Source organism: Falco cherrug, chromosome 13 (genome assembly GCF_023634085.1).
Source record: "Falco cherrug isolate bFalChe1 chromosome 13, bFalChe1.pri, whole genome shotgun sequence".
In the NCBI taxonomy this organism is placed as follows: Eukaryota; Metazoa; Chordata; class Aves; order Falconiformes; family Falconidae; genus Falco; species Falco cherrug.
The window spans coordinates 29,244,406-29,262,616 of record NC_073709.1 but is presented as its reverse complement, the minus strand read 5'-3'; the positions used below and the strand labels follow the sequence as shown (position 1 = coordinate 29,262,616).

At 37.7% G+C, this 18,211-nt stretch overlaps 1 protein-coding gene across 10 annotated transcripts in view; it reads left to right on the top strand.

Moving 5' to 3' along the window:
• The window catches only part of ENAH (ENAH actin regulator), a 99,494-nt gene that overhangs the window by 41,583 nt on the left and 39,700 nt on the right, over window positions 1–18,211 (top strand). For 9 of the 10 annotated variants that reach the window (XM_055725639.1, XM_055725640.1, XM_055725641.1 and 6 more), the window contains exons 2-3: window positions 7,089–7,254; window positions 8,713–8,890. In XM_055725639.1, coding sequence (XP_055581614.1) covers window positions 7,089–7,254; window positions 8,713–8,890 — 344 coding nt within the window. Of the gene's footprint in view, window positions 1–1,030; window positions 1,097–7,088; window positions 7,255–8,712; window positions 8,891–18,211 lie in introns of those variants that run through there. The other variant, XM_027808287.2, reaches the window with a different exon arrangement.

Sequence of the window (18,211 nt, the reverse complement as noted above, 5' to 3'; positions counted from 1 at the left end):
TATACAAGTTAGCAATCATTAGTGTAGCTAGCTTCATGTTATTCAAAATCCATGGTTTTCAGCCTGCTATTATTAATTCCTATCAATCCTTTGTTTTTTTAAGGTTTGTTTCTGTAGCGTGGGTTTTTCTTGGCTTAACTGTTGTCATATTCTCTCTTAAATATCCCTGATTCCCTTTAAGGGAATGGGTGAATTTTTATGTGAATCAGTGTATGACAGTTCTAGAGACAATATTGAATTGCCAACTCAAAATTACTTTGTCCAATGTATGAAATACTCTTACATTAAATATGTCCTGTGAAACAATGTTGGAAAAAAAAATATCCTGGGGTTATAAATTGGTAATTTTATGTGAAAAGCAGGCTTCCATTTGACATCAAGCTGTTCTAAATAAATATTTCTTTTTCTGCCTGAGTGTCCTGCAGTGCTTTCCTTCACCTGTTGGATATTCACCTGCTGCTGTGGACTGAGCTACAATAGCAAATTGTGAAGGAACAGATTTATAGCAACAAGAGAAATTTATTCTTTAACTTGCACTTGCTCCAAGAGCAGACTGCTCTTAAATTAATGTTTAATGTTTTTATACATGAGATGAAAGCAGTTTTCTTTGTGGAAGGTGCTCACTGAGTAAAGAAATTATGGCTTCAATAAACTGTACCAGCTAAAGCCCTGGAATGGTGTGTTGCAGAATTCTGTGCTGAAAGTGAAGAACCTTTCCTAATCCCAGTGTTTAGATTGTTTCCCCTGCTCCTTGGCACTAGCAGTTTTTATTTCTAGTTGGGACTTTCCCATGCAGGATTTCACTCTGGTTTTTGATGTTGCAGCTAATCTGTATTCTGAGTAATTCATGAGAAGAAAAAGTGGGAGAGATGAATGAATCTCTCAGTTAGCAATCAAAAGTTTTCTAGGCACAGGCAAATACTAACTCGCTAGCAGGAGAGCTGTTAGTGAAGCAATCTGGAACTACTCCCTCCGCATTCACCTCCTGTTTGAACAGCGACTCTTTTGAGTTTGACAGGCTAGAAGAAATCAGCAACCACTCTTGTCCTCAGGGGGTTGTAGTGCCCAGAGAAGAATCTGCATGAAAACCAGTCAGGTAAATCAGCGGGTTTCAACTCGGTCTTTTTCTAAAACCTGAATAGCAAGTAAATTCTGTACTAGCTGAAGCGTTGGAGTGGGCAAGCTGCATTGTTTGGAGTTGGATACATTAGCATAGCACGGCGTAGTTCCTTCTGCTTTACCAAGCACATAATGTTCCTGTGCAGCAGCCTATTCACCTAGGTTTAGAAATGAAGAAAAAGTTGAGGTTCTTAGCTTTCAACTGAGGATGAGTTACAGAAAATTAATTTATTGTAAAACCTATGTTAAACCTTGCCTGAGCCCAAATGGATTATTTTTTTATGTCCTGTTGATGGTGTGGATGCTGGTCTAGTGGAAAGGAGGAGATGGTAACTGTTGTACTGGGCTTCCTCTGAGATTTGGTTTTTGCCTAAAGTGCAAAAGTTCAAGAAAATGAATAAAAATTAAAGCAGTAGTTTTAGGAGTTAAAAACTTGTGACACAAAGTTGTTCATCACCCACCCATCCCACCCCCGCCAACAAATCCAAACCCCATCCCCTAGTCCCAAAAATAAACATTAATCTGTGTAGTTCAGTCTGGTTCTCAACAGACCATAATGTGAGGAGCATAGTTGCAGGCACTGGAAACATTTTTATGTTCACATTTAAGATGCTGACAAGTAGCTTAACGATTGAGTTAAGCCAAATGAGCAGCTTAGAATGCATGACAACTTTGTCTACAAAGTGTCTGGTTTAGGTAATAGAAAGGGTGGTACAGTACACAGTATGTTGTAGGTTTTTTTTGGGGGGGGTGGGGTTGGGTTTTTTTAATAGTGAGGTTGAGAACACACATTTTCACTGTGATGTGCCAGTCGGGGTTCAGGAACAAGCAGGGAAAATCATCTTACAAAACATCACCACCAAGATACAAAACTTGATATCTGGACCAGCATTTATCTGCTTTTTAAAAAAAATGTATATTTTTAGGTGTTATTATTGGAAACGTTTGGAGTTTCTTTCTATCTTTGTGCCACGTGGTCTGAAAATCCTGAACAGGCGTTTGATGAATCAGCGTCTCTTTCCATTCCTTCTGCCCCACAAAAACTGCACATTTAAGAGCATGTTGTTATGTTTCTGTAAATTGAGAACATAGCAAAAAACCCACCCCTGAATCATAAGAAGAAACGGTAGCAGGATAAGGCTTTTTAAAAACCCTCATTGTTACATCACTGACAAAAATGCTGAAGGTTGAGAATCAGAACAATCACAGCTTTCCCTTGCTCTTGTTAGTATATTTAAATGATCTTTTCTGTGGCTGCGATTGTGCTATTTTCCATATGAATTTGATCATTTAAGTCTGTTTATCCTTTTTAGTTCTTGAGGGAGGAAAACCAAACATCCACTTTTTGCGGAGAGAAAAAAAAAAAAGGCTTAGGTCAGCAGACTGTATATTGGTGTCACTGTGCATTGAGCTTAAGAACTTGGGACGTGAAAGAATGAATGCATTCCATCTGGGCGAAAGAATGGTGTCTGTTAGGGTTCAGTTTGCTATGGTTTTTGAGCTTTCTGTATGATCTCATCACTGGAGGAGGAAAGCATATTCTCCCATAAGAATAATCTTATGATTCATTACTACTGTGGGTTTTTTGTGTGAGCCTTTTGAGTGCCAGACCCTCCCCCTACTCTTCCACCCCAAATAAAAACCAACCACCCTGTCTTTGGCTTTATATGGTATTGCTGTAGGTGGACTGATCAAGAATAATGGTTGGCTTTAACAATCAGAGCCTTACACGTTTGTCTAAAGAACTCCTAACGTATACCTATCCAGATATTTGTCAAGCTTTATGTTTTGGGAAGACAGCTTGTACACTTTGTTTCCTAAGGTTTGGTAAGCATTGTTTTGCCTGAATGTTTCAGTTTATGAATTTTCCATTTTCTGTGTATAATTCCATACATATAATTTGGTACGTTTACTTGGGAGAGAATGATTTCTTAATTTTTCTTAGTTAATATTTAGGCTGTTGCTTTAGTTCCCCAACCCACTGCCCTAATAAGTTAGTGATCAGTTCTTTGAGCAGCTGTGTGTTTTGGCAGTAGCATTTGAAGCTGGAGATGGATCCTTTTGCTTACTCTCCTGCATCCTCTAAAGAGCTCTTACACTGAGAAGGTGCAGGCTAATCCAAGTGTAATGCTTTCTGGAACTGTTACACCAGTACAGCGCACCAGAAAAAGGAAAATGTATAGACAGGCAAGTAAACCCTGTCAGATGCGTTTGAAGACCTAATGACATGGCAAATAGATGAAGACACTTCATCTTTTCTCTTGCAACATGACAGTGGACTATTTATTTATTTATTTCCCACTAGTACTAAAGTAAACTGACCTTAAAAAAAACAAAACAAAACAAAAACAAACGCACCAACAACCAAAAAAAGCTTTTCTATCAGACCAAAGTGATTCTGGTGTGGTGAATGAAGTCATCCTAGCATCTTACAGTCAGTTCCTGCAGTCTGAGGGACATGTGTGTTACAGAAAACCCTGTGGACTGTGAAGAGTTCATGTATAAGTACTGAGATCAGTGAAGACCTGCTTCCTGTTAAAGTACAGCAGGGAAGTGTCATGAGCTTGAAAAGCAAGAAATACAATAAATAATACTGTTCTAATTCACTTGACTCTTGTTCCTTTGAACTGATAAGTTCATCTGTATTTGTAGAGGAGTACAGAGGGCACTGGCTCGGGTTCTGGTGACTGTATGTTAAACTCAGCGTTTCCCTAGAAGGCAAATCACAGAAAGAAAACTAAACCTTGAGTTTTGTTAGACCCGTCAAAGATAGTCATGAGCTAACAGCATAGATTTTCAATTTGGTATGTAGCCCTTCGAAGTTAATGGAGTTCAGGTATGCCTCTTACTTTTTAGAAGTGATGATTTTTTTGAGACTTACTTTATGGTGTCTTAATTGCTGTAATGTACTATATTCAAATATTAAATAATCATTGAAGGGCAGACCTAAAGATGGACGTCTTTGCTGAAGCTTGTGCCTCTATGCTTTTCTTCAAAACAAAATGTAATCACTTCAGAGTGCAAAACTTTGTTTTACAAAGAGAAAGAAATAGAATTAATCTCCCTACATCTAGTAATGTGCAATTGTTGAACCCTGGAAAAAGGCTAGCACACGGTAATGGTTGGATTTGTTTCTGATAGGGATAGCTTGTTTTTCTCCATCTTACTGCTGCAGTCTGATAAAGTGATGGGTGGTGGGGAGCCTTGGCAGGAGGGGAGTATGTCACCTTCCAATTGGTACCTGGATATGAAAATTACAGACTTGGGACATGAAAATTTTAGTTATAAGATATGTGTGAAGTGAAGGGAGAAGGCTTATTGTGTAATGAGTGAATAGGTTGACTGGAAATTGTTTGTATTTGTCATTTTTTAAGTATGTGAATCATCTTGTATCTTTATATGGGTAACAATAATCCCCTGCTATTAAGAAAATTCTTTTATTTTAAATGGAGCATGAAACATTTGAGATCTAGACTTGTGTAATATTTTCAGTTATAAGGCATAGCCCAAGAAGTAGAACTAAAAATAGTTTTAACAGTTGTTAAAGAAAAGCTAGAAATTCTACTCAAGGTCATCTTATTTGTGCTTAGGAATTGTGCCACTTGAATACCAATTAGTTCTAAAATGAGTAGGTTGTGGGTTTTTTTTTTCTTGTTCTGTTAAATAAAATCGTGTAAAAACTTCTATAAAACTTAGGCTTGTGAAAGGACTATGGTAGGGCAAAGAGTGAGAATGGTCTGAATAAGAACGTCTGAACTTTGATGGTCTGTCCTACTAATTGAGTCTTCTGATCCCAGTACCATTACTTAATCACACTCTGGTTCTGCCTGCATTGTAATTGGAACATATTAGCTTATACTCATAGTCTCAATTTTTAATAGAATCTAAATTATTATTTTTTTAATCTGACACATGATGGAGAGGAAGTGATTTTTTGGCAAGAACTCTGCAAACCACATGGCTCTGCTTCCAGATCAGTATCCAGATCCTGTCTCCTAAGGTTTCTCATGCTTGTGATTGATCTGAAGTGAAATGTAGCAGAATTTGTTGCGGGTTCTGAAATTTTCCAAGTTTTCTATAGTACTGTTAAGCATTTTAGAAAAACCATTACTGTTTGTGAACAGTACAGAATGTTTCTGGGTTTGAACTTGAAGATAGTTGTATGCCTTAACACTCTAAGAATAAAGAAATCCAGTAGGCTTTTGCATTGTCCCCTTCTCAGGTGAGGGAACCTTCTTATTTACTTGTGGCATGTTTTTAATGGGACTGTGAAACACCTGAAACTGTAATTAATTTTATTTTCTTTGCATCTAATCTTTCTTCATGGATCAGATGTGGTCCTTTTGGTCTAAACTGTAAACTATGCTTAGAAAGGAAGCAATGGGTGTATACGTATCTCTATATATTACAGGTTTGCTATCTCTATATTGAACTAATTTCTGGCTAGAAAAAGGGTGGTCTGATTAGAAATTGTTATCCCATTCTGATCTAGTTGTTGAATAGGTGGTGAGACTAGAACACCTGCGTTTTTAAAATTAAGAATATATTTCCTCATCTGATCTTGAATCACATGTGTAAGAGACACGATCTCGGTATTCTGCCTTCGCCCCTAGCCTTGAAAAGCATCCCAGCGTTGAGTGCTTTTGTCATTGTTGGAGTGCCATGGAAAGTGTGATAGAAATTGATGCTATGTTTGCTCAAAAAAAAAAGTATGTATTGAGAATTAAAACATCTGGATACACTTCTGAATTTTCTTGTGCTGCGAGGTGAAAATAAGATACTGGGAAACTCAGTGTGGTCTTTTAAAAAAAAAAAAAAAATCACAAGAAACACCCCACCCGTGCCCCCCAACCAACTGACAACAAGCCACAAAAAAAGAACCAAGAAAGACGGGGGGGGGGGGGGAAGTAGTCATTTCCCTCCTTCATAAAATATGAAGAAATATTTCATTGTACTTCCTTTTGTAATTGGTGAAGAATGCATGTCTCTTCAGCCGTCTCAGTTTTCCAACTGGCAGGCTACATTCCTTGCAAGCCAGGCATCATGTGCTTTCTATAATGTTGGATGTGCTGGAGTGGTATGTTCAGAGAATTTGACTTACTGATAAGAAATCATTCCTTTCTATTTTTATTTCTTGTCTGCATCTGGACATATTTCCCGTAAAGACAATTTGTGTACTGTTTCCCTCTCCTAATAAATAGTGTGCTCATGGTATGTTCTGCTTTCCTGTGTTTCTAATATGATGATGTTCACGATACGTTCCCTTTTAACTTCAGGCTGTACCTTAGTTTCCAGATGACTGCCATAATCAGGATTAGCTGCTGACAGCAATCTCCTGATGAAATTGCACTTTTCAGTGATCAATATAACCTTTCCTCAGGGAGAAAATGTTACATCTAGGTGTCAACTGTTGTAAAATATGTCAAAACCAAGAAGCATTTCATTTATGAGCAGGTGAATTTTTTGTGCTGAACTTGATTGTGTGTGTGTCTGTTTTCTTTGATAGTCGTTTAAAGGACCCAGGGTCTTCCAGTCCTCTTTTATTGCAGTAGTTGCCACTGAAAAATGTCAACTGTGTGAAGCTAGGGCAACTCTAGACTCTTTATTCTTCAGTCTTTGCAGAAAAAATGGTGTATGGCTATAGCATTTCATAAAAATTCATGGTTGGCGTTGAAGAGAAAGAAGGGGGGGGAAGAACCTGCAGCGGGGAAAAATGCAAAAAAAGGGAAAATATCTCTTCTTGATTCCTTTCATTCTGTTTGTCTTGACCACAACTTTTCAGGATGAACACCTTTAAGCAAAATGTCAGTGCTAGGGGTTTTGTATTTAGAAAGGTGAATGTTTCAGTAAGTTGCAAGGAATATTGCTTTAACAATTTGAGTGGGGATCTTTTTAAATGTTAACCAAAAAGATGGTGGTTTGCCATAAGTAATTTTATGTTCTACTCCAAAATACTTGTATTTTAACAGTGAGCAGAGTATCTGCCAAGCACGGGCTGCTGTAATGGTTTATGATGATGCCAATAAGAAATGGGTACCAGCTGGTGGATCAACTGGATTCAGCCGAGTTCATATATATCATCACACAGGCAACAACACATTCAGAGTAGTGGGCAGGAAGATTCAGGATCATCAGGTAAGCAAACCTCTGAAAATTTGGCATACGTATCTTAAGCTATTTTTGTGATTCCTTTTAAGAGTAAGGAATAAGTCTTCAGTAACATTGTGGGAGCTGTAAATAATAAATTTAATTTTCTTTTTAACCAAAGTAGCAAAACTGTGTTATGGCTTTTTCCTCATAAACGAAGCACTTTACATACTCCAAGGTGATGTAGTTCTTGTGCACTCTTGTACCATTCCTTTCTACAGATAGATAGGTGTAAAGGCTGGTGGTTTACGCAGAAGTCATCTGATTCTCTTTAAGGCAAGGTAGCTACCCAAAAACGTTCCTTCTTCCCTACTGTGTGCTGTTGGCTGTGGTCTGTGTAGGTACCAGCAGTTCTTTTGCAGCCCCTTTCTGTTTTATGAAAAGTTGGATGCATATCTCACTTCCCCGGATCATTTCATTTAAAAAACCTCCTGACATTTGATAATGTTGATCATTACCACTTCGAGAGACTGAGAAGGGAACAACAGGGGTTACATCTTAGTTTCCTTGTTGAAGTTCTTAAATCTTGATTAAATGGCAAATTTAGCACTCTGTCCTGAAATGTGCTCTGCCTTGTGATAGTTGGGGTGGGTTAAAAATCTAATATTTTTGTTTGAGGAAAGCGTCTGTATCTATTTCCTTCTCTCCCAGCATTTCATAGAATACTTTTGGTTTGTTTTTTGTTCATTTCTCACACACCTGAAGCATAGACTGATAATCTCCCATGTGTTCTGTTATTAAACACTTACTCCAAGTAACAAATGGTCTCTGTGCATTCATCTGAGAATAAACATGTGGGGGTTTTCTCCCATTATTCAGTGGAAAAAGGTGAGGATATAGTTATCCAAGTGCAATGGGATCCTCTTAGTGGATGGCTTGTAAGAAATGGTCATCCTACTAGCCAGAAATTATCACCTTTTGTGTGAGCCATAGCAATCTTGCAGAACGGTACCTTGTGATGCATAGTAGAAGTCTGTGTAAACTGCTGCTGAAAGCACTGCAAACTAGGGGTGCAGCACCCACGGGGAAGGTGATAACTTGGGTTAAAAAAATTAAATTCTAACAAGTATTCTTTTAAGTTAATGGAAAACTGAGTTTCTGAAATGCAAATGCATATTCATGTCAAGTACTCTGCTACTAAGTCAGAACTGTTGATATTAGTACATTGCTGTTATAAAACATCACTTGCATCTTTTGAAACAAGAACGCATAAGCTGTAAAAGTTGATACAAAATATCTCATTAGTCCCCTTGTGTATTCTCAGCACTGATTTCATGGGGCTTTGGAATTAAAATTAAAATGGTTATGTGCTTCAGCATTTGATTTTACAGATTATGGGCTTGAATTAGCTGACGTGGTTAAGGAAAAAAAAGTTATATAAAGCTAAAGCTTGTTTATAATTGTTGTTTAATCACATAATTATTTTTTTTATTTTAATGATTATAGGTGGTAATAAATTGTGCCATTCCGAAAGGGCTGAAATACAATCAGGCTACACAGACCTTCCACCAGTGGCGTGATGCTAGGCAGGTGTACGGTCTGAATTTTGGCAGCAAGGAAGATGCCAATGTCTTCGCAAGTGCCATGATGCATGCCTTAGAAGTATTAAATTCACAGGAAGCTGGTAAGACTCTCTCAACTTTTTTTTTTTTTTTTTTAAAGACTGTTCAAATACAGGGATGGAAAAAATTCAAATGTTTATGCTTAGAAGTCAGTAAGTCTTGTTTCTAATCATTCAGCCTCTGGCCGGTTTAATTATTTGGGTGTTTTGTCTACCTAATTACTGTTTCTTAATAGTGATTCTCAACTTGACTGCCACCTGTGTAAATACAATTCCTAACAAGTAAATGGATTTTCATGTTATCTATTACATAGAGATACTTGCTGACTTAGCGCCTTTTTTTTTAAGGAAGCAAAACCAAAACACTGCACCAAGAAACTCCTCATACCTCTTGATCAGGGCATTTTTCAGAATTTCTAGAGACATCCAGTGTTCAACATGTGTATTGGTGTTTTTGCTTCTCACTGAGTACCTGTTTATTGTGAGAACATTAGGTTTATTCCCTCCGAACTTTGTAATTCATGTCGTCCTCTTTGGCAGTTCTTACCATAGAGTTTTCTAGCTTGGAGACCTTGGATCCAGGGGCAACATTCTGATGAGCACACATAATTTAGATAACAGGTCCGTCATTTAATTTGGTTGGAGAACAGGGTGACATAGAGGGTTTAAAACATCGGTGGAAAAATCAGTGGCTTTGTTTTCAGGTGATACCTGTAATATATTCTAGATAGGCTCTACAGCAAATTGATCAGTATAACACTGGGCCGCACACAGAGTGAGTTTTTAATTTAAAAGACTAAAAGAGACTTCTGTGTTCTTGTAACCAAATAGAATTCTTTTGTCCTCATTAAACTTTAAAGATTGCCTGTGTAACAAGAGAGAGAGTACTTGTGTGCCAGTTTTCTTTTCTGCTGTGTAGAAGAGAGGCTGTAGATGACCTTACTAGGGCTGTCTCAACAACAGCAAAAAAGGGGTGACTTTATCAAGTTGCTTTTCAATCTGATAGTTGTTTCAAGGCTTACCTTTTGAAACTAAGCTATCTAGACCAAGGATATAGGCTAGACCACTGCATTCTGCAGTGCTTGTGCTGTTTTATGCAGCATGAGGCTAAAATAGAAGGAGTAGCTAAAGGCATACAGTTTTTTTGCCAGCTAAAATAATCCAGTTGTGTATCCCATCCTCCTACCTCTCAGTTGGATATTTTCTCTTCTAAATCCCTCAGTTCTCCTTTCCCAAAGGGTTGCTTGATTGTAAACATCTCATGTATTCTGTTCTATCTCCTGACCAACATGTGGGAACACATGAAGCGTTGGTTTCTACTCAATTGATGTCAGGCCTTTTCAGACTTTATAATACCCACAGGATTGAGGTGTTTATGTTGTTTCCCCATTACCTGTACTTGAAGAGTTTGGTATAACATGTTTCAAACAAGTGCGTGTGTGTATATATGCATATATATATTTTCTTTATTTCATTTAACTCCTCTTAATGCTAAAACTGAGCTACTGGAGAGGCTGAAATGACATAGGCAGGCATGACAGTGCTAATTTTTTAATTGGTCAGTGTGCTTGTTTTTTAATTTCATGGATTATTGTGATTTGTCTAATGACTAGTTCTCTTTATGCGAATTATATGTGGGCTAACAGCTATGTTGTTATATTCTTCAGTAGTAGAAACTTTGAGCTAATATGCCACTTAAGTTTGTAAAGACTTGGATAAAACTAAAATGGTTTTTAGGGGTTTCTTATATGCAGCTTTAGTAATACAGAACATCATTCGAACAGTAGCCTAGAATGAGCGTAATTCCAGAGGAGCAAACAAAGTAACTCTTTCCTGTTGCATCACTTCAGTAATTTCTTAGATGGGGAGGGGAGCTGAGTTTTGCAATGAGTCTAAAAATCACTGTACTTAAAAATCAGTCCTCTGCTCATTCCATATCATGAATTGTTCCAGATCATTCTGCTGGTAGTCTCTTCATTGATCTCTGAAGTCACCCTTAAGTTTGAGTTGGTATGCTTCCTTCAATTTAATACCAATTAATCTCTGATGATCGAGGGGTTGTTTCGTCTTCAGATGGATTTTTGTGTGACTCCTGAAGTGAGTTGAATATGACGGTAATATGTTCTGGTTGCTGGCTACAGTCTACCTGGTTTGTTCTTAAGAGCTTTGAGATATAGGTCTGACTGACGAGGACATGAATTAATAAGGTTTGTAATGAGGTTTGATAGTGACTGGTTGTAACCTGTAAGTTTTCTGAATTGTAAGATAGTTGCTTTGTTTCTCCTTCCTGTGATTTGACTTGGTAGTAGTAGATACAAGTTAAAATGCATTAGTCACAAACTAATGGTGCACACCATCCGCAGAGGAGATACTGTCAGTTGAGGAGGACTCTGGCTGCTTAAGATTTGCTCTCACTTAACTTTTTCACAAACAGCTCTAGCTTCCATCAAGATGAAATAAAAAACAAAGCTTGATGTTGTCAGTGTTGCCTCAGCAGATGTCTGAAGATAAGTAGCTTTGCACTGATGCTTGTAAAAAAATTCGTGATTATGCATATGGAATTGCTTTGTAAGCCTGTTACCATTTCCAGACAATGTTTATAAAGATAAATGGTCATAATGTATCTGTGTTAGAATATTGTCAACAAGTGTTCCTAATTTTTATCAGCTGGGAGGTTTGTCAGTGTGTATTAATTTTTCTGACCTGTATCAGTTTAAGAAGTAAAAAAAATAAAGTATCTTTCTGAACATACCTGCTTCAGTAATGCAAGTAGGATACTAAGTAGCTTGCAGTTTAGAAAAAAACGAATTGGGCTTTTTGCTTAAAGTTTTAATTTCCTAAAAGTGTAGCTAGAAATTAATTCTTGGTGGTGGCTTTGTGGTGTTTTGGGTTTTTTTTCCCCCTAGCATCTCTGACATAGCTGAATATTTATTTTGACAAGTCACTGGCTCTGAGGCTGTAATATTAACTCTTCATTTTAGGAAATAGATGGCAACTGGGTCCATCCCCATCCTGTCCTGTGTCGTGTCCCCCCCCCTTTTTTTTTAATAAACAAACCTTTTTTAAAAGGAATTTGTGCTAGTATGTGAAGATCAATATATTATACTTTTGATAGTTTTGTTACTTTGAATTTATCTGCAAGACTTTTAAAAATTTGTAACACATGCAGTCCTAGCTGGTGTACTAATGAAACTGCTTCAGAAGTCTGCACCTGAAGAGGACAACTTGTCTCTAACAATTTATGTAAATTGCTCGGTTTCCTAGTATATCTAAACCAGCATATAGCATCTCCAACTCAAGTAAAATAAATCCTATATAGATACCTCCCTTTTACTCTAGGATTGCTTAGAATTAAATTTAGAATTAGTTTAGGATTAAAGTTTGATTATTGCAGTATCATTATTTTCTGCTGTGTTCTCTCATTTTGGCAATTTCTTTTATTAGCTTGGTTATTTTAAGTTGTATGTTATTGATAAAAGGAAAGCAGATTTAATGTTAGTAAAGCATACTGTTCAGAAACTCATAAACCTGTAGGCAATTTTTTTAAACTTTATGCAAAGGTTTACAGAAATCTAAATGCTTCTGAGGAGTATTAAAGATTATTTTGTGGACATCCTTTTGGCAAGTCAGCTGTTACTTATGCCACTTTTTAAAAAAAAAAAAAAATTATCCTTCTCTTGCATGTATTTGAAAAATGTCATTGATCTTTGCTTGCAGTTGGCATCCTCAGCTGTTCTGCTGGCTTAATTTGAGGTTGTTTAATTTAGGCTCTCCCTCTAGTGGATCTAGAGAAGCCAAGGGGTGCCTGTATGGCTGAGCACTCAGCAACGGGCTTTTTGTCGATCTGATGAGTTCAGAATGCAAAGTGAAAGTACTTGGAGTAAAGCCTTTACTGCAACTGGCATTTTTCTTCTAAAAAAACAGTACAGGTTTATCTCGAAGAACTCTGAAGTACTGGCTACCTTGTCAGTGAAGCTGTTTGAAATACCCTGCATGTCTAGTGTCTTGGGGTTTTTTTCTCCTCCTGATTTACAGTGCTGCTCATGTAATCATCCTGATTTATTTTATGCTTAAACTCAGTTTATTTAAATCAATGTAAAAGTCAGTGTTTTCGCTCTGCTCTGGTTCAAATGACTGCATTAGCTAGTAGCTATTCACCCAGGCCCTATTTTCCTGCTGGCTAGTTGAACAGATTGTAGACCACATGCAAATCCAGAAGAGAAAGACAGCAACACAGGGCTGCGCTTTTGCCTGGAATTTTAAGGTATACTACTAATGCTGCAAGTTCCTGCCCTATACTGGTTTAGAAGATGGATTAAAAATGAACTAAGATTTGTTTCTGGCACTCATTAGGGAAAATTTTGGAAGACTTATTCATTTAATTAAATAATTGTCTGAGGTGGTCAAAAGTTTACACCTTCATCAAATTACAAGTATGCATCATTAGTTTAAGAGGTCATTTGAAGAGGAGTTCTGGCTTTAAGGCTGTGTGCAGTGTGTTCAGATATTCAGTAATTGGTCTTAATTGTCTGAAGACGACTGCTTTCTGCAAAGGTTTTGCATTGCATTATGAAGAAAATTTTCACATCTGCATTAAACAGAGTTCAGTGTTGCAATCAAAGTGACTCTGGAATGAGAGAAAAGCCTCAATGAGGGGAAATTGGATGGCTGAGAAAATTCTCTGATGTGTGAGAAAATGGATTATTCCTTTGAAGGAATAAGGGCAAGTAAGGGATGTGTGTGTTGGGCAAGGGGAGGAACAAAGGGGTACCACATTCAGTTTTGCTGCAAAAAGTACCTTCTAGTTCAGGGGGAACTGGCATTCTTTCATGTGGCAGCAGTATTCAGCCTCAAGAAAGCCTTGCTTAGAGAATAAAAAACTTAAGTATGAGATTTGTTTATGTGTAATATGCATTTGAGGAGGTACTTTGAGTTGTTCATTGCAGAAAATGAAAGTGGCAAAAGAACTGAAGGATGTAATGCAACCGTAAACAAGCCTATTCTAATTCTTTCTAACAGAATTACATGTATGTAAGATTCATGGTGGATTTTATACCAACCTTTAACAGTTCTGTATTGGTTCCCAAGAAGATTTTGCGATATTTTGGGTATAGAGGCAAGGGATAGGAATGGCTTCAGTGAAGCTGTGCTAATACTGCTTTCGATGACACTTTAATTAATAGGAAAATGGGGAGGAGGAAAAAGAAACAGAGGGGTTTTTTGTTTCCAGCGTCTCTTTATTTTGTTAGTCTAATCTTGGAAGAAAAACTGGAGGTTGAAGTTCTTTGAAATTATTGGGACCCCTAGAAGTTAGGTTGTCCAGTTATTAAATAATTAGACCTTCACGGGGAAAAGGTGCATGCTTTCTCCACAGCTGTATACTGATGTGCAGTCATTTCTCTTACAGCAGAGATGGTTCATTAAATCCTTGCTGATAGGAGAATGCTTTTACTTGTATGATAGATTGAATAATTTAGTATCTTTGGGAAATGTAAACAAACAAAAATGGGGGTTGCTTGACTGGAATATGTGTAGAGACTATAGGAGGCTGAAGAGAGAAATGTATATGCAGGGGTGGGGGTGGGGGTGGATCTCAGATGTTTCTCCTCATGCTGTTTTGGTTCACATCATGCTAAAACTTGTTTTGTGAGAAGAATTTTTCTACTGTGATGAAGTAATTATGCTATACCTGTACTGCTGGCAAACCTCTGGAGCAGGGTGTCAGCACCCCCGTCAGAACTGGAGTAACGTGATGCGGTATTATTACCTGTGTTGTCAGAAGTTAATATCTCGGGTAATAACTCTGATTTTGCTAGCGAGTTTTTTCTTCTTTTAAAAGTGAGATTGATTAAAGATATTTTTTTTTTTTTTTCAGTTACTAGATTTTTTAATAGCTAATCCTGATCAACTAGTCCTGGTTTATATGCCAAAATACTGACCTGAGAGAAGTCCTGTTTATTGGATATAATATTTCCATTTTAATTGCACATAAGATCATTGAAAGCATCATCAGTGTTATACTTGTGGTATTTGGAAGTGAAGGGGGTTGCTAAGTTTTCAGAGTTATACTCACTTTTAAAGTTTGCCTGTGTGGTATTACTGATTTATGTGATTCTTCAGAATTAGTATTGTATCAGGTGAAAGCATTGAAGTTTGGGTGGGCAACCCAAAGAATTTCAGTAAAATTTGGTAGTTGGTCTTAACTGCATGGCAAACATACACAGAAGTACATTAATTTTGTGGTTAAAGTTTTGAAGTTTTGCTTAATAAACGCTGGGGAATGTTAATACATTTTTCTCTTGAGGGTTCATATTGTTTTACAAATATTACCAGTAGAAGTTGTAGCTATATTAAATCTGCTGCCTTTTGAGAGCAGGATGTTGTCATAAAATCATGAACATAATTGTGGAAATACAACTTTGCTGGAAAGGCTCATTTCTGTAGTATCGTATGCAAATAGTGACAGTCATAATCTACAACATTGCTATTAAAACGAATTTTGGCAGAACTGGAGAAAAAAGCATAAATATTCTGCGGTATATGGTATTGATACACTTCCTATACTTGCTTTTTTTAAGACTGTGATACTGTAGATTAATTAAGTAACCACACGACTGTACTGCTGAAGCATTGTCTCCATCCCCCCTGTATAAAAGGACTGCAGAGAGAAACTTCAAACCTGCTTGCTTCGGGTCACACGGCAAGTTGTGCTGAGCCCAAGCCTAGCTACCCAGGGTATCAGCACTCTGTTTCCAAGGCTCTGCTGGCATTGATAGGAGGCTTATCTCAACTTAAATCCAAAAGTATTCTAATATTTTTGTTATTCTTGTCCCCTTTTATTACCTTGATCAGGTAAAAGTGCTTGTGCAGTGAAATGGAAAGCATTTACTTTCAGTATAGAAAATGCAACATAATACCCACTCTGCCAAAATAAGTGATGAGTAAATTCAGTCAGCTGAAGATACTTACAAAATGGTAGCTGTGTATGGAAAAGCAGATACTTGAAAGAAAGAGAAGGCTTAGCTGGAAGATGATTCATTCCAATAGAAGTACTAGAGAAAAGTTCTGTCAGTTCTTAATGACCTAATTTTTTACCATCTTGGTCTTGCATGTAAATCCATAATCAGGTCTCAAGGAAGGTGCTGTTTTGCTTCTGCTCGAAGCTAGTTAGCAAGTCTCCCCAGAATTTCTTCTGTAATGACCTGGAGCAGGACAGGCTGTGAATGGGACGGCAAGGAGCTGGAGACAAGTGAAAAGCCACTTCAACATAATAATTTTTCTCATTACTTCCTAACATAGATCTCTAAAAAAGCCTGCTTTCCACTCATTGTGAAAACCTTGAAGTATTTAGTAGAACACTTCTTAAAAAGTTCTTATATTCTATCATGTACATCTTTTTGCTGTGGTTTTGAACTCTTGCCTGGGGTCTGTTCTTTGCTTAGCAAAGGTGTACTCAGAAACTGTACTTGATGAAAATGTTTTCTAAAGGTTATAATTAGTCAGTACACTTTATAGCATATGCCTGTATAAATTAACTTGATGTCTGCTTTCAGTCCATTCTTCCTTTGGAAAGTCAGTCATATTTTTATTTGAATATCAGACTGTATAATTAGAACGTTGCTTAGTTTTGATGCTGATTACTGAGAAATGAAAGAGGGGGAATTCTTAATTATGGAGTTGTTTATATGAACTGTTTCTCTGGGGGAAGAAATGAGATCTTCACCTCAAACTAAAATTCTCATGTGTGATAGTTGATCAACTTTTTCTAAAGGTACTAGATTTTAAAAAAAATTAGATTTGTGTCTTTTAATGCTGTACTCTGAACAGTACAGTAATTGCAGGAGTGGGGGTTTTTTGTGTGTGTTTTGGCTTTCTTGAACCGTAGGGCATGTGGGGTTCTCAGGAAGATTTCATGTGACCCTGACTGCCAGCAGTCCTCAAAAAAACCACTTTGCCGATCCTTAGGTTGCCAGCTCCCAAGCAAACCTGTCCAGCCAAATAAAAAATATGCACTGTAACTCATTGCATAACCGGTAGTACATGTATTGCTCCAGTCTTGAACAGTGGATCCTTGGGGGTTTTTATGGCCACTACCTCATAGGAACATGGGGTCTTCAGTGTCAGCCAGGTGCTATGTCAACACTGTTAGCATAAGGCAGGTGACATAGAAAGAAGTGGGGTGGAGACTTCGGTGTGAAACTCCAAAGCAGACAATTGAATTGAAAGACTGAAGGCACTGATGAACCAAAAGACACCAAGGGAGGAGAAACCACTTGTTTCCATTCCAGCTGGCTAATTATACTTACACAGGGTTGTGTAACCTGGAATTAATTCAATACAATATGTTACATTGTCCAACAATAAACAGGAATTAATTCAGCACCTGAATGGAGATAGAGAGGTAAGAAGTCAGTTGGAGGTGAAAGTTAAGGAGTCTGATAAACTGCAGCTCTGGTTGTGGTTTAAAAAGGTGGTGTTGGGAATGCTTAATTTGGTTCAAGCGGCCCCCAGCAATCTGGTGGCACTTTAAGCTATGCTAGCATAGTTGTCTGTGACACTGGGTGAAGAACCAGGACTGGTTCTGATCTTGCTGGTGGAAACGCTTCTTGCAGGCTTTTTTCCCCCTGGGATTTTTAGTGCATTGGATTTCCAGTCCATCTCTTGCTACATAGTTGTCTGAACTGTCATAAGAGGAAGGGTGATGCAAAGGTGAGAATGAGCTGAAAAACAGAAAGCATTGAAACTGGAGCGGCTGCTGAACAAATTAGTATGAAATAATATCCTCTGTCTGAGTGTGCTGTGGAGTGCACCATCTGTGCTTTCTTTAGAAAAAGAAAGATGTTATGTTTTCCTTAAAACTCAGACTGAATATACCATTCGGCCTCATCTTACTTGGCTTGTACCGGTCTCTGAAGATGAAGTGATCCTGTAGAAGGATCAGACTTCTTTTCCAGGCAGTATCTGTGAATATTTCTCTTGGGGGTTGATGTTTCTGAAGTATCTTGAAATGTTCAAAAGCCTCTGAGAGTGTTTTTTATTAACTAGCTCCTGCTTATTTATTTATTACACCACCTGTCCCACTATCAGACAGTTGTATTTTAGCAGTGAAGCGGTGGTCTTGGCTTGCTGTAATGAATGTTAGAGGGTAACATACTTTTCCACCTGGTATATACCTTTAACTTGCCAATGGCCATTAGCATAGGGGTTGTTGGGCATCTGTGCTTGCAGAGAGGAATTTGTCAGAGAACAGGCCACATGACTTGGTAGCTGAACCTTTATTTCTTGAAAGCCTTCAGCATACTCGGGAGGTTGTGTTGCCTTATGGCAAAAATGTGTGAGGAGTACTAGAACCGTGTCGGTTGTTAACAGCTCCCTTGCATATAC